General features: G+C 38.2%; 1 protein-coding gene across 1 annotated transcript in view; it reads left to right on the top strand.

The window, feature by feature from the left end:
• VhaAC45 (Vacuolar H[+] ATPase AC45 accessory subunit) overlaps positions 1 to 13,723 on the top strand; it is a 235,691-nt gene extending 221,968 nt beyond the window's left edge. The window contains exon 9 of the mRNA XM_090388204.1: positions 11,981 to 13,723. Within this exon, the coding sequence (XP_090244330.1) occupies positions 11,981 to 12,193 (213 nt within the window). The 3' untranslated portion in view covers positions 12,194 to 13,723. The remainder of the gene's footprint in view (positions 1 to 11,980) is intronic.
• Positions 13,724 to 14,545: the final 822 nt, after the last annotated feature.

The raw sequence follows: 14,545 nt of genomic DNA, 5'->3' as shown, positions 1-14,545 counted from the left end.
AAATTTCCATAAGTCGGGGAGTACCTGTACTTAAAATGCTTTGAATAATTTTACGTTTGTTCCTATACAAGATTCATGTAGGGCAAGAACTAGTCTTGTGATCAGCAACAATGAATAGACTTTGCTGTACGATTTCTGGCTCGTATGGAACTTGACGATACATGGGCTCGAATGATCTTGTGGCCTGATGAGGCACAAAACTGCCAAATATGGGGAACTTCTCATCCATCTGCTGTGTATGAAAGACCACTACAAAGTCCATACATTACAGTAGCGTTTCTCAAACTGTGTTCCGCAGAACACTAGTGTTCCGTGAGATGTGAACAAGTGTCCTGCGAAAAATCGTAATTAATAATTAAAAAAATAAAATAAATAAATTTTGCATATATTGCATATATCATTATAATATTTAACATAATTTTTTTCAGTTAATATACTGGCATAGACTAATAATTAAATAGACCACAGAACACTTTATTTTGCCGGGCTTTGCATAGAGAAATATGCGTAGAGATAATGACATCTACAAAAAAAGTAGCAATGTGGTGATCTAATATGCCATTCATATGCGATTTAGCCTGGAGTACATAGGTTGAAGGAGAGTGAGATAACTAAACTCACTTTCTTGTATAAAATTTTTTTGATAATTATTAGTATTTTGAAATATAATTACTAAAATATGTGACCATAGATTTGTGGTTGAAAAAAGGAACTTTAAAACGAGAAGCAAAGTACTTCTAATAGTGCAACTTGCTTGATGAAAACAAACGCAATATTGTCACACTTCAAAGTGAGGATGAACAATTGCAGCATTTTGTTCCCAAGAAATTCGAAGTGAAAAAACAGGAACAAACTAATAAAAGACCAAAACAAAAGTATGATGACAGTTATTTGAATTTCACCTTTATGAAGTAAAGATGCTCCTGACGCACAGCGCACCATATGTAATGAAATATTAACAACAGTTCTTTGGCTCTCGCTAAACTTGTGTTTTGTAAGTGTTCCGTGAATATATTGTGAGATGAAAAGTATTCTGTGACTAAAGAAGTTTGGGAAACGCTGCATTACAGTATGGTGTGGATTCACAGCAGAGTTTATAATTGGACCCTTTTTCTTTGAAGAGTCTCCCACTCTGCAAGAAAGGCAATGCTTGGAGACCATAGTGTTCATGCAAGATGGTGCCCCTCCCCATGTTGGTCGACAAGTAACGTTCAACATTCGGAAATGATTGCATCATTTCTAGAGACTTTGCATAGTTCTGGCCAGCCCAATCACAGATCTCAATGCTTGTGATTTCTGTCTATGGGGTTATCTGAAAGACAGAGTTTAACTGTGGCAGCATACAGATGCTTGTCGATTTGAAAGCAAGCATTAAACAGCATGTAGCCAACATCCCTAATGAGTTACTACATGAAACTGTGTCACACCCATTCCTCTGTTTTCAGAATGTCATCTGAAGCGAAGGAAAGCACTTAGAAATCTGTAGATTTCTAAGTGCTTTCTTAACTTAGGATTAGTCTTTAATATCAGAACTTAGAAATCTGTAGATTTCTAAGTTCTGATATTAAAGACTAATCCTAAGTTAAGTATTCCATCTCATGTTTACAGTGCCAATTTCTCCCATTCTGGTGGAAATTTGAATAAATTTTTTTCTTCTTCTACAAATCACTTCCCCATACTCTAAATGACATACTCACCAATTTTCACAGTGCTGTTTTGACACTGGGGTCTCCTGAATGGGGAAACTTATTTTATAACCACCCAATATATATATCAAACTGTTGATGCTGTTGCTGTCTAAACAAAAACATCAAGTGAGAACTTTCTAGTGGTTCTGAAGGTGTAGAAAATGGTAGAAATCAATATAAGAAATCAAGGCATCAGTATAAGAGATCTAGGAGTATATAGGATTATTCTAAGATATACTGTTTCCCTTTGTTGAAAATCTCTGTTGACAAGATGAAACTGAAGTAAACTGATGAAAAAATGAACTGTCTCTTCCCTTTGGTATCTGTATAGTTGGATGCTCCTTTCCAGTATCACTGTATCAGAAATAGCAATTTGTCTTTTTCATACACATGGGGACATAAATTTAAATTAAGAATGAATAATTGCAGACTAGAAAGGTAAGAATTTGGTTTTAGCAAAGGGTAATTGGCCGGGGAATAAACTTCCACCAAATCTTGTCAAACTGAAAAGCTTATGTGAATTTTGTCGATCAATTCAGCCCTGAAAAGATTGTGCAAGGCTCAAGGGGTAGAATTTTTTCCAGCCTGGTCTGTACTTGTTAACAGGAGAGACTGTTTCTACAGGGATGGGATACACTTAAATAGAAAGGGTGCAAGAATGTTTGCTGATGCTATCGAAGCAGTGTTAGGTGGGTCGGAAAACTGCTAGATTGGGGGAATACAAGGACTAATAGATTAATAGTAGCCACTGGCAGAGGTGAAAGTGATTCTTGCACTGCTTCTATTGGAATGAGCCGCAGCCTGGAAAATAAGATGCAGGATATTTCAGAGACTGCTGGGAATCATTGGGGTACAAGTAAACACATGGGTTGTGTAAGGATAGCTAAGAAAAAGAACAGGTGCATGTATACTTGCGTGTACACCAATGCTAGGAGTTTAGTAAATAAATTTGATGAATTTGAGGTATTGCTCAAAACATCAAAGGCAAATATTGTGGCCATTTCAGAGACGTGGTGTCACACAGATATAAGGAATGCAGAACTGGAATTTGGGGAGTACAATGTCTACAGAAAGGATAGGAAGGGAGGAAGGGTTATGCTATTAGTTAAGAAATACATAAAATCCATGGAAGTGAAGCCATTCGACATCCCTAGACAGTGCAGTGTCGAGTCAGTTTGGTGTGACATAAGCATTGGGAGATCAAAATTGAGAGTAGCAGTGTGCTATAGGCCTAATGACTCTGATGAGTATAATAAGAAACTGCACAGGGAAATAGAGTGGGCCAGTAAATTAGAGAGTCTTATAATGGGGGATTTTAATTTCCCAGATATTGACTGCAATTTGGGGGCTGGTCACTCACACACTAGCAAGGCTTTTGTGGATTTATTGGATTATTGTTTTCTACATCAGCATGTTCTGGAGGCAACTAGAGGGAGTAATACTCTTGATTTGATTATCAGTAATGATTCTTCATGCATAAGAATCTGCAGGTAAATGAACCAGGTGGCAGTGATCACAGTGTGCTGAAGTGGGATTTACTCAAAGTGGTAACTACCATTAGGGGTAAAGGGAAGGGGTATTGCTTTCGTAAAGGCAACTACGATGGACTGAGACAGTATTTAAATTCTATACAGTGGGACCAACTGGCGATGTTACCAACAGCAAATTCAAAATGGGAAGCATTCAAAGAACTTATCTTGGAAGCTACTAGGCTTTACATACCAACTAAGAAATATTGTTCAAGGTTTAGGCCTAAATGGATGTCAGATGAACTAATGAAACATATGGCAGAGAAGAAAAATGCATGGGATACATACAAATTAACACGTGACACAGAAGCCTATGATAGATACAAGCTGATCTGTAACCAAGTTACAAAGGAGGTTCGGCAGGCGAAGGCAGATTACGAGAGATCCTTGGCAAGGGATGCGAAGAAAAACAGCAAAGAGTTCTTTACTTATGAAAACTCTAGAAGGAAGGGGATGAATCAGATTGGTCCACTTGAGATCGATGGGTCAACTGTTGATGACCCTGCTCAGGTAGCTAACAAACTAAATGAATATTTTGCATCGACATTCACACATGAGGAGTTATTCAGCGAGGGGAATGCCAGAGGTGTATTCAACTCTAGCAGTAAGCTAGAGAATCTTGTAATAACTGAGAGCAAAGTGGAGGAGAAATTGTTGAAGATAAACACAAGAAAGGCAGCTGGGGTGGATGGGATCTATCCAGTTATATTAAAGGAGGCAGCAAAGGAGGTAAGCAAACCCTTAGCCATAATTATGAGAGCTTCCTTGGACTCAGGGGAGGTACCCATGGACTGGAGATGTGCAAATGTGACCCCAATTCACAAAGGGGGATCAAAGGCTGACACAAGTAATTATAGACCTGTGTGTTTAACTTCTGTTCCCGGAAAATTAATGGAGGCACTGGTGAAAGAAGCACTGCAGGATCATCTAGACAAGGCTTCAGTTATAGCTAGGACACAGCATGGTTTTGTTAAGGGTAAGTCTTGCCTGACCAATTTGATTGGATACTATGATGCAGTCACAAAAGAACTGGATGCAGGGAATAACTTTGATATTATATACTTGGATCTTAGAAAGGCTTTTGATACTGTTGCACATGGAAGACTGCTGCACAAATTGGAGCAGTGTGGCATTGGAGGCAAATTGCTGCTATGGATAAAGGGGTGGTTAAGGGGGAGAAGACAGAGAGTGGTAATCAATGGACACTGCTCATCGTGGACTAATGTTATTAGTGGAGTCCCTCAGGGTTCAGTATTGGGTCCTTTATTGTTTTCTGTATTTATAAATGATATTGATGATGGTATATCAGGCTTAATGTCCAAGTTTGCAGACGATACGAAGGTTGGCAGGGTTGTCAAGGACACTACTGACACTATGCTGCTGCAACAGGATCTGGAAAGGTTGAGCAGATGGGCTGAGAGGTGGCAAATGAAGTTTAACATTGACAAATGTAAAGTACTACATATGGGAAACAGCAACCCCAGAGCAACGTATCAACTCTGTGGTACTACACTGACAGTGGTAGAGAATGAAAGGGACCTGGGGGTGGTTGTGCAGGCAGATATGAAGTTCTCTGAGCAGTGCAGACGGGCTGCAAGAGTAGCTCATGGTGTTTTATCAATGATATACAAGAATTTTTCTAGCCGGGATAAGGAGGTAATTATTCCCTTGTATAAGGCAATGGTCAGGCCACACGTTCAGTACTGTATAGAGGTCTGGAGGCCTCATTTCAAGAAGGATGTAGAGCTGCTGGAATGGGTACAGAGAAGGGCAACAAGGCTAGCGAATGGAACAAAGGGTTGCTATTATGAAGAAAGGCTTAAGTTTTGCAAATTACAGTGTCTGGAGACTAGGCACCAGCGAGGTGATCTGATAGAGGTGTACAAAGCCTTGAATGGTTTGAGCATGCTCAATGCTGATGGGATTCTTCCTCTTGCTCAGAATAATCACCTGAGAGGGCATAAATTCAAATTGAGGAAAGACAGATGTAGGATAGATGTGCGGAAATTTGCCTTTAGCCAGCGGGTGGTTGGTGGGTGGAACAGACTTCCATCCCTTGTCGTGGAAGTTGATAGCCTAAATAAGTTTAAGGCTCAGGTGGACAGGTATTTCGAACGGACAGAGGGGTGAAGTGGAAGTGGTTATTTTTATTTATTTATGTTACTTTTTTTTTTTTTTTTTTGGCTGATGCTGCATAAGCTTGCTTTCTTGCATCAAATGCCTCTACTAATGCTAATGCTAGACCTGTTAGTTTAACTTCTGTTCCCGGAAAATTAATGGAGGCACTGGTTAAAGAAGCACTGCAGGATCATCTAGACAAGACTTCAGTTATAGCTCGGACACAGCATGGTTTTGTTAAGGGGAAGTCTTGCCTGACCAATTAATTTGATTGGATACTATGATGCAGTCACAAAAGAAGTGGATGCAGGAATAACTTGGATATTATATAATTGGATCTTAGAAAGGCTTTTGATACTGTTGCACATGGAAGACTGCTGCACAAATTGGAGCAGTGTGGCATTGGAGGCAAATTGCTGCTATGGATAAAGGGGTGGTTGAGGGGGAGAAGACCGAGAGTGGTAATCAATGGACATTGCTCATCGTGGACTAATGTTATTAGAGGAGTCCCTCAGGGTTCAGTATTGGGTCCATTATTGTTTTCATTTATTTATAAATGATATTGAGGATGGTATATCAAGCTTAATGTTCAAGTTTGCAGACGATACGAAGGTTGGCAAGGTTGTCAAGGACACTACTGACACTATGCTACTGCAACAGGATCTGGAAAGGTTAAGCAGATGGGCTGAGAGGTGGCAAATGAAGTTTAACATTGACAAATGTAAAGTAGTACATATGGGAAACAGCAACCCCAGAGCAACGTATCAACTCTGTGGTCTATACTGACAGTGGTAGAGATTGAAAGGGACCTGGGGGTGGTTGTGCAGGCAGATAGAAGTTCTCTGAGCAGTGCAGATGGGCTGCAAGAGTAGCTCATGGTGTATTGGCAATGATATATACAAATTTTTCTAGCAGGGATAAAGAGATGATTATTCCCTTGTATAAGGCAATGATCAGGCCATATCTAGAGTACTGTCTGTATACAGGTCTTTAGGCATCATTTCAAGAAGGATGGAGAGCTGCTGGAACGAGTACAGAGAAGGGCAACAAGATTAATGAATGGAACAAGGGGGGTACTCTTTCGAAGAAAGGCTTAAGTTTTGCAAATTACAGTGTCTGGAGACTAGGCACCAGCGAGGTGATCTGATAGAGGTGTATAAAGCCTTGAATGGTTTGAGCATACTCATTGCTGATGGGATTGTTCCTCTTGCTCAGAATAATCACCTGAGAGGGCATAAATTCAAATTGAGGAAAGACAGATGCAGGATAGACGTGAGGAAATTTGCCTTTAGCCAGCGGGTGGTTGGTTGGTGGAACAGACTTCCATCCCTTGTTGTGGAAGTTGATAGCCTAAATAAATTTAAGGCTCAGCTGGACAGGTATACCGAACGAACAGAGGGGTGTAGTGGAAGTGGTTATTTTATATTTATTTATTTTTTTGGCTGATGCTGCATAAGCTTGCTTTCTTGCATCAAATGCCTCTGCCGGGAGCAACTATTGATGATGTCACCAACAGACTGTCAGATTTTAAAGGGGGTAAAGAAAATATTATTATTCATGTGGGGACAAACGATATTAAACGTACACGATCTGACGATTTGTTGGAAAAATACAGGACCATGCTGAGGAAATGTCGCGAGCTAGGCCATAATGTCTATGTGTCTGCAATTCTGCCCAGACACGATAGGAGGGATTATATGTACAGAGCCTTGTGGATTAACTCAAGACTTGAAGGAATCTGCAAGGCTTTAGGGGGTAAATTTCTATCAGCATGGCCCACACTTGTAGGTAGAAGGAATTTGTTTTGTAGAGACGGGATACACTTAAACAAAGGTGGTGCAAAAGTTTTTGCCAGTATTATTGAGGATACCTTAAAGGCTCAGGGAAACTGCTAGTTAGGGGGGATGTGGGTAATACTGACACGCGTTTATCTGATAATATTGGTCAATGTAACTCTTGCACATACCTTAAGAGTTCTTATCTGTTACCCCAACTGGACGTATTATCTAGATGTTCTGGGGGCAAAGACGTTTCACGTGAGCAGGTAGCTAATATCAGGGAAGAGAGCCTAAATAACTTCAAGGGTTGTGTTAGGGTTGTTAAATATACAAGAACAGTAAATCTTAATTGTTTATACAGTAACGTGCCGACCGGGCAAGCCGAGTGGGTAAAGTACCTGCCCGGCAACCCAAAGGTCGCGGGTTCGATTCCCGCCTCGGGCTTGGATCAAAGTACTGCAAAAACCTTGGGAGGTGCAATATGGCCACAGAAGCCGATGCGCCAACAACTACCAAATCAAAAAAAAAAAAAAAAAAATATATATACAGTAACGTTAGAAGTGTCGTCAATAAAATGAGCGAATTCGAACTGCTGGTTAAAACAAGTAACGCGGACATAATAGGGCTTACGGAGACGTGGTGCCACCCGGAAATTGGGGATGATGAGTTTCAGTACGGCTTGTATAATGTATTTAGGAAGGATAGAGTAGATAGAAGGGGTGGTGGGGTAATGCTTCTTATCAGAAGCAGCCTGAGTGCGACGATAGCTTTCCCAGATTCAGACATTTCACATGCTAGTATAGAGTCTGTATGGTGTGAGATAGTTGGAAACAAAGGTACAATGCGAGTAGGCGTAATCTACAGACCAGGTGATTGTGAAGACTATGACAAAAGCCTCTACATGCAAATGGAATGGGCAAGTAAGCGTCAATGCCTTATTATGGGTGATTTCAATTTGCCTCTAATTGATTGGAGTAAATGGGAAGGAAACTCGACATGGGGAACAAAATTTTTAAATCAACTAGATGACTGTTATTTGTATCAACATGTCAGGGAAAGTACTAGAGAAAAGAATATCCTAGACCTCATCATCACACATGAATCAGATGACATAACAGTGCTGACAGTAGAGGAACCAGTAGCAGGAAGTGATCACGGAGTTCTACGGTGGATGATGACGAGAGAGGTAGCAGAAGTAAAAGGCAAAGGAATGGGTTTTAATTTCAGAAAAGGAAATTACGATGCCTTAAGGTACTACATGGCCTCTATTAACTGGGTAGATATCGTGCAGAGAATGAATACAATTGAACTGTGGTACGCTTTTAAAACATTAATCACAGATGCCTTGAATGCGTATATACCATTAAAAAAATACTCCACGAGAAGGGTTCCAAGTTGGATGAATAGTGAAGTTGCCACATTACTTGAGCAGAAAAAGGTGGCATGGAAACGTTACAGAGCAATAAAAAGTACTGAAGCCTATAACAGCTACAAGGTGGTGTGTTATAGAGCCACAGAAAAGGTTCGACAGGCAAAGGCAGTTTATGAGAAATCACTAGCAAACAGAGCAAAGAGGGGGGATAAAGAATTCTTCACATATATAAATGCCAAGAAGAGCAGGACAAACCAGATCGGACCTTTACGTAAGGGAAAGGGGATAGTAATAAATACACCAGCTGCCGTTGCAGATGAACTCAACAGTTATTTTGCATCGATATTTACAAATGAAAAGCCTGTTGTGGCAATGGGAAATCGTGGGAGCAAAGTTAAAAAATATGTAATTAATGATATTGAAATTTCGCAAGATTATTTAATGAAAAAACTTTCAAGCCTACAGACTAGTAAGGCGCCTGGAGTTGATGGAATATACCCTATAATCTTGAGAGAGGCGGCAAGCGAGTGCATTGAACCACTGAGGCTGGTTATGCGAGCATCACTAGACTCTGGGGAGATTCCCTTGGATTGGAAAAGTGCAAATGTATCTCCCATACATAAGGGTGGCTCTAAAAGTGAAGTGGGAAATTATCGACCTGTCAGTCTGACTTCAGTAGTAGGGAAAATCATGGAGGCATTGATCAAGGGTGGAATTCAGGATCATTTGGATAGAATTGAAATTCTCAAGGATACTCAGCATGGTTTTGTAAAGGGAAAATCATGTTTAACAAATCTGGTTCGCTATTTCGAAAGGGTCACTCACGAGCTGGATTTAGGGAATAATTTCGACATTGTTTATTTAGATTTCAGCAAAGCTTTTGACTCAGTCCCACATGAGCGGTTGCTTTATAAGCTGGAACAGGTTGGAATCACTGGGAAAATCCTTAGATGGATAGAAGGATGGCTTCAGGGCAGGAGGCAGAGGGTTGTGATAAATGGCTATTCCTCAGATTGGGTTGATGTAAGAAGTGGGGTTCCCCAAGGATCAGTATTAGGACCACTGTTGTTTTTAATTTTCATAAACGACATTGATGAAGGGATAGAGGGCGTGATGTCTAAATTTGCAGATGATGTTAAAATTGGTAGAGTAGTTAATGATCACTGTCAAGCTGAGCTTCTTCAGAGAGACCTAGATAGACTTCAAGAATGGTCAGAAAAATGGCAGCTGTGCTTTAATCCAACAAAGTGTAAGGTATTACACCTGGGAAACAGTAATCCCAAAATAACTTATTCACTTGGTGGAGTTCAACTAAACCCAGTACTGGAGGAAAGGGACTTGGGTGTTACAATACGGTCAGACATGAAATTCTCTGAGCATTGTAAACAGGTTGCAAGGAAGGCCCATGGTGTCCTATCGATGATCTATCGAACTTTTGGAAGTAGAGATAGGGACGTGATAATCCCATTATATAAGGCCTATGTTAGACCACACTTGGAATACTGTGTTCAAGTATGGAGACCGCACCTAAAGAAAGACATCGAGCTTCTTGAAAGGGTGCAAAGAAGGGTAACTCGCCTGGTGAGATCGGCAAAAGGGCGTCCTTATGAAGAAAGACTTCGAATATGTGGGTTGCAGAGTTTGGAAACTAGACACCTTAGAGGAGATTTGATTGAGGTGTTTAAGGCTCTGAGAGGCATCAGTCAACTGAATGAGGACAAAATTTTCAAGATTATAAATGATGCTAGAACTAGGGGACATAAATTCAAGTTACGCGGGGAAATGTTTAGATTGGACTGCAGGAAGTTTTATTTTAGCCAGCGAGTTATAAATTACTGGAATAAGTTGCCTTCATGGGTGGTAGAGGCCGACAGTTTGGGGAAATTCAAAGGTCATCTGGATAGTACTTTCGGGTAAGGGAAGCGCATAGGATGATAGGATTAATTTCCTTTTTATTTAATTTTTAATTTCATTTTATTATTTTTATTTCTTTATTAATTATTATTATTTATTTATTTAATTTTTGTTTTTATCATTGTTTTGTTCGGATTTTTTTTTTTTTTGGCTGGTGCAGCATAAGCCATAGGCTTTCTTGCACCATACGGCCGTTACTAATACTAATACTAATGCTAATTTATAGAGGAATGGATGATAAATATTTAGATGAAATAAACTGCATTGTCACTTTATTAGGATTTTATTTCTGTGCAGAAATATGTACATCAAAGAGGTCACATGATGGGTGATATGTGAAGGAAAGTGTTATAAAGCCATGTGACCCAGTTAATGTCCAAAATCAGTTCACCAGAAATTGGATAATGTGGACTTCTAAAGAGTATAATTGTCAATGTGCATTTAGCAGATACAGGTACTGTGGCAGAGAGGATGGCTCTGCTTCCAGTGTTAAAAAATATGTCATTTGAGTTTTTAATAAATAGAAAAATGCCCAGAAAACATCTGAACAGCCACAGCTGCAGCTGAAAATGTAAGGTGGAAATTGGAACAGTTAAACTTCTGCATTTAATGTGGGAACATCATAAGGCACCATGCAAAGAATGCACAATGGGAGTAGATGACCTTTATGGAAGCCACTGATCTTGAATGCCAACCAGAAAATGACTATTGGTACCAGGAATGCAAGGTGTGGGAGCAGAGAATTGAAGCCCGGTAATACAATTCACGCGACACAATTTAATTATATTGTGGCCAAATGAATCCTGATTTACACTTTTCGGCACTGATAAAAGAATGTATACCATATGGAGGAAACCAAACAAGACACTAGAAGTATTCTGTCATGTTCTGACAGTACAGGCTGTTGGAGGAGGTGTAATGGTATGGGGCAGATTTTTGTAGTGTATCCTCAGTCCCCTGATCGTGGAGTGCACTATGAACACCAGAGCATATCCAAACATCATTGTACTCAAGTACATCCTGCAGTATTGCATATTTAGCCCTACAGACGAGTATTTTCAGGATAACAGTGCAATCATCCTCCATACCAAATTTGTAAAAGAGTGGTTTGAAGTACATGAGAAAGACTTTCAAACATCTGATCTGAATCCCATTGAGTATCTGTGGGATGAACTGGAAAGGGGTGTCGATCAACATAATCTTTTATATGTCACTCTGAGAATTGAGGATAATTTTTTTGGACAAATGGTTCAGTATTCCTCGTGTCACTTTTCAATATCATGTTTACTCCATGGTGTGTTGAAGCAGTGGTTGGAGTCAGTGGTGTTCCAATACTGTTAGCTCGTGGTCCTGATAAAGTGAATTGGCACTGTAAGTAAAAGAGGCAAATGAAGCATTGATGATTATGATTAGCATATTTATTAATACTATATTAATATCAAAGTTTTATTGGACCATTCAAAAATTTAGTATAGAAATGCCATTGTTATCCTTGTTTTTTTTTTTTTTTTTTTTTAATTTTAATATTGCTTTATTGAAAAGATGCATAGATAAAGTTATATAATATGGTGTCTTTTGCAGATCCAGCCATATGGTGTGAACGAGTCAAAAGTTTTTGCTGACAGCTTTGATTGCACTCCATTTTTTACAATTCCTATTTGGATGGGATTGATTGTTATTTTAGTCTTTACTTCAATCTTGGCAGTTGGTATCTACGCTCTGTTTGAGATTAAAACTATGGACCATTTTGATGATCCCAAAGGAAAAACTATTACTGTTGCACAGGCAGATTAATATTTGTATATACAATATAATTTATTAAATTGTGAGAGTTATGTGATATAATTTGTTCCCCATTGATCTTGAGGGAGGATGGGATATTCAAGGGGAGGTGGTTGCCTGAACGCTTTGGGAGTTGCCTTGCTCCCTTCCTTTTCCGAAGCTTAAATTAGTTTTGAGTGCAGCCGTCATGAGCCATGGATCTACAGCTGCAAGGCCTACACCCAAAACTAATTTAAGCCTCAGATGAAGAAAAGAAGGGAACAAGACAGCTTCCAAAACATTAGGCTACCTCTACTCCCTGAAGATTGTTTGTAACATTTCTCAAAAAAATTATTCTGATGAATTTATATTCAGTTTTGTATTAAATTATTTTGTTAAAAATGTTTATATTGAATAAGAAAATAAAGCAATATTGGGAGAACGTTTTTGCTTTTCAGATGTAATATTGTACTATTGGTCTCTAAAATAATCACTCTGGTCATTCTGTAAATGTAATATTTTTATTGCAATGTGTACGTAATAAACTAAGTTACATTTTACTTTACAATATCAATGCAAATTTTAAATTTAAAGTTTTGCAGCCCCTTTGTTTTGATAAATAATTAGTGTTATATTGAATTTATTGTATCTGTTATTAGTTCTTAATAGGAAAAAATTTCACTACAGATACATCTTGAAACACTTAACATCACCTGTCAAATTTGACACGTAGCATTATTTGGCCTTTATTAGATCTCTTAGTATTAGATTTCTTGCTGCCAGACTGAACCAGATTTTAGACTTGCAGCTCTCCAAAAGATAATGGCAGGTATGTAAGTCCTTCAGCTATCATTCAAATGCAAGCATCGCATTCTCTTTAGTAGCATGTGTTATCAGCACATTAATCTGACAGGTGTGTAGTTTCAGTGACAGATAGATAAACAGAATGTCTCCAGCATAACTATCCAAGCTGCTACGTAGGCACTAGCTAAGCTATAGTAGAAAGTAACACAAATTACACTATGTTGCTGAAAAAGTAATATCTTATTATTACTGACAGTTTTAGAAATAATTATATATTTCCATTCTCAGAGTGACTGCAGTGTTTCTGGATTTTTCTCTGGAGTCCTGGCTTCAGGTTAAGTTGGATTTAAAATTAACAAATGACCTAAAGTAAAATATTGTATAATAACACATGCAGTAATACCAACTGGCAGCAGTCACAGAACACCTGACAGGTGGCTTTCTGAACAATCTTATGTTAATAGTTAATGATTAAAAATCTGAAATTTTTTTCTGCCTTCCTAAATATAGTCAAACTTTCAGTGCAATAGTTTCTGAAGTGAGTTTGTACAGTTTTTACAGAGTAATTGCATATGAGAACCTGTCAGGTTATCTGCCACTGGCTTTGCACTTGTTTGTGTGAAAAGTAACAATTGTGAAACATCAACATTGCTATGAATTTTTGAAATACATGTTATGCTGGTGATTTAGTTTAGAGTTACTTGCTTTCCTTTCCCACTAGTTCTATAAACATTTTCAGTCTATAGGTTGTTTATGTAAGATTTTATTATTGTTTTTGCATAATAAAGATGAGAACACGAAACCTGATATTCTCTCGAGATAATTTTGTGCACTTTGAAGCATGCTGAATTTGAAATAAATCTGAAAACAAAAGTAAAATTAATAAACTGATATTTGTTTTCAATATTTTTTAAAATATTTATGTACATAATAATCAAAAATAATGCACATATACCTGTTTCAAATTTCACACATTGTAATGGTTTTTTAAATTGGAAAATGGAACTGACTAATAGATTAATGTTTGTTAATATTTTCTTCTTTTTTTTTTGTTTTTTTTTGAAAATGGTTGAGAAAACACAGCATGTTTTAAAAATTAATTTTTTTTTATTAAAACTCAAAGTTACATACAATAAGTATTGCAATCCATTAAGAAAAAGATAAAATATTTGCATTGTTTGTGTAGAAATTAAAATGAAGATTGGCACCTAATCAGGTTTCCCACCACCTTGTTTGTTACAAACGGGGAGCACCAGCACTGCCAGGTTAATGCAGTATTACATAAACTGGCATTATATTACAAATAAGGGATTAGTGTGAGATGGTATACATCAGATTCATTAAGCACACATTTTATTACATGCCAAGAGCAATCAAAGAGACACATATGCTCAGAATGCTTCCAATGCAAACGTGCTCATGTAATTATGACCTATTTTACATTTAAAATTACTTGCAATTAATCCCAAATTAAGTTCAAGTTTCAATTGTTCTCTGATAACAAAAATTGAAGGCAAGAAAAAATCAAATGGGACTAAGTATTCAAAAATGCTGATAGCATAAAATTACGTACCTAGAATT

Source organism: Mastigoproctus giganteus, chromosome 13 (assembly GCF_048544385.1).
Source record: "Mastigoproctus giganteus isolate SK-2022 chromosome 13, ASM4854438v1, whole genome shotgun sequence".
NCBI classification, from domain to species: domain Eukaryota; kingdom Metazoa; phylum Arthropoda; class Arachnida; order Uropygi; family Thelyphonidae; genus Mastigoproctus; species Mastigoproctus giganteus.
Note: the sequence above shows the minus strand (reverse complement) of the source record. Positions and strands in the feature narration are given on the sequence as shown.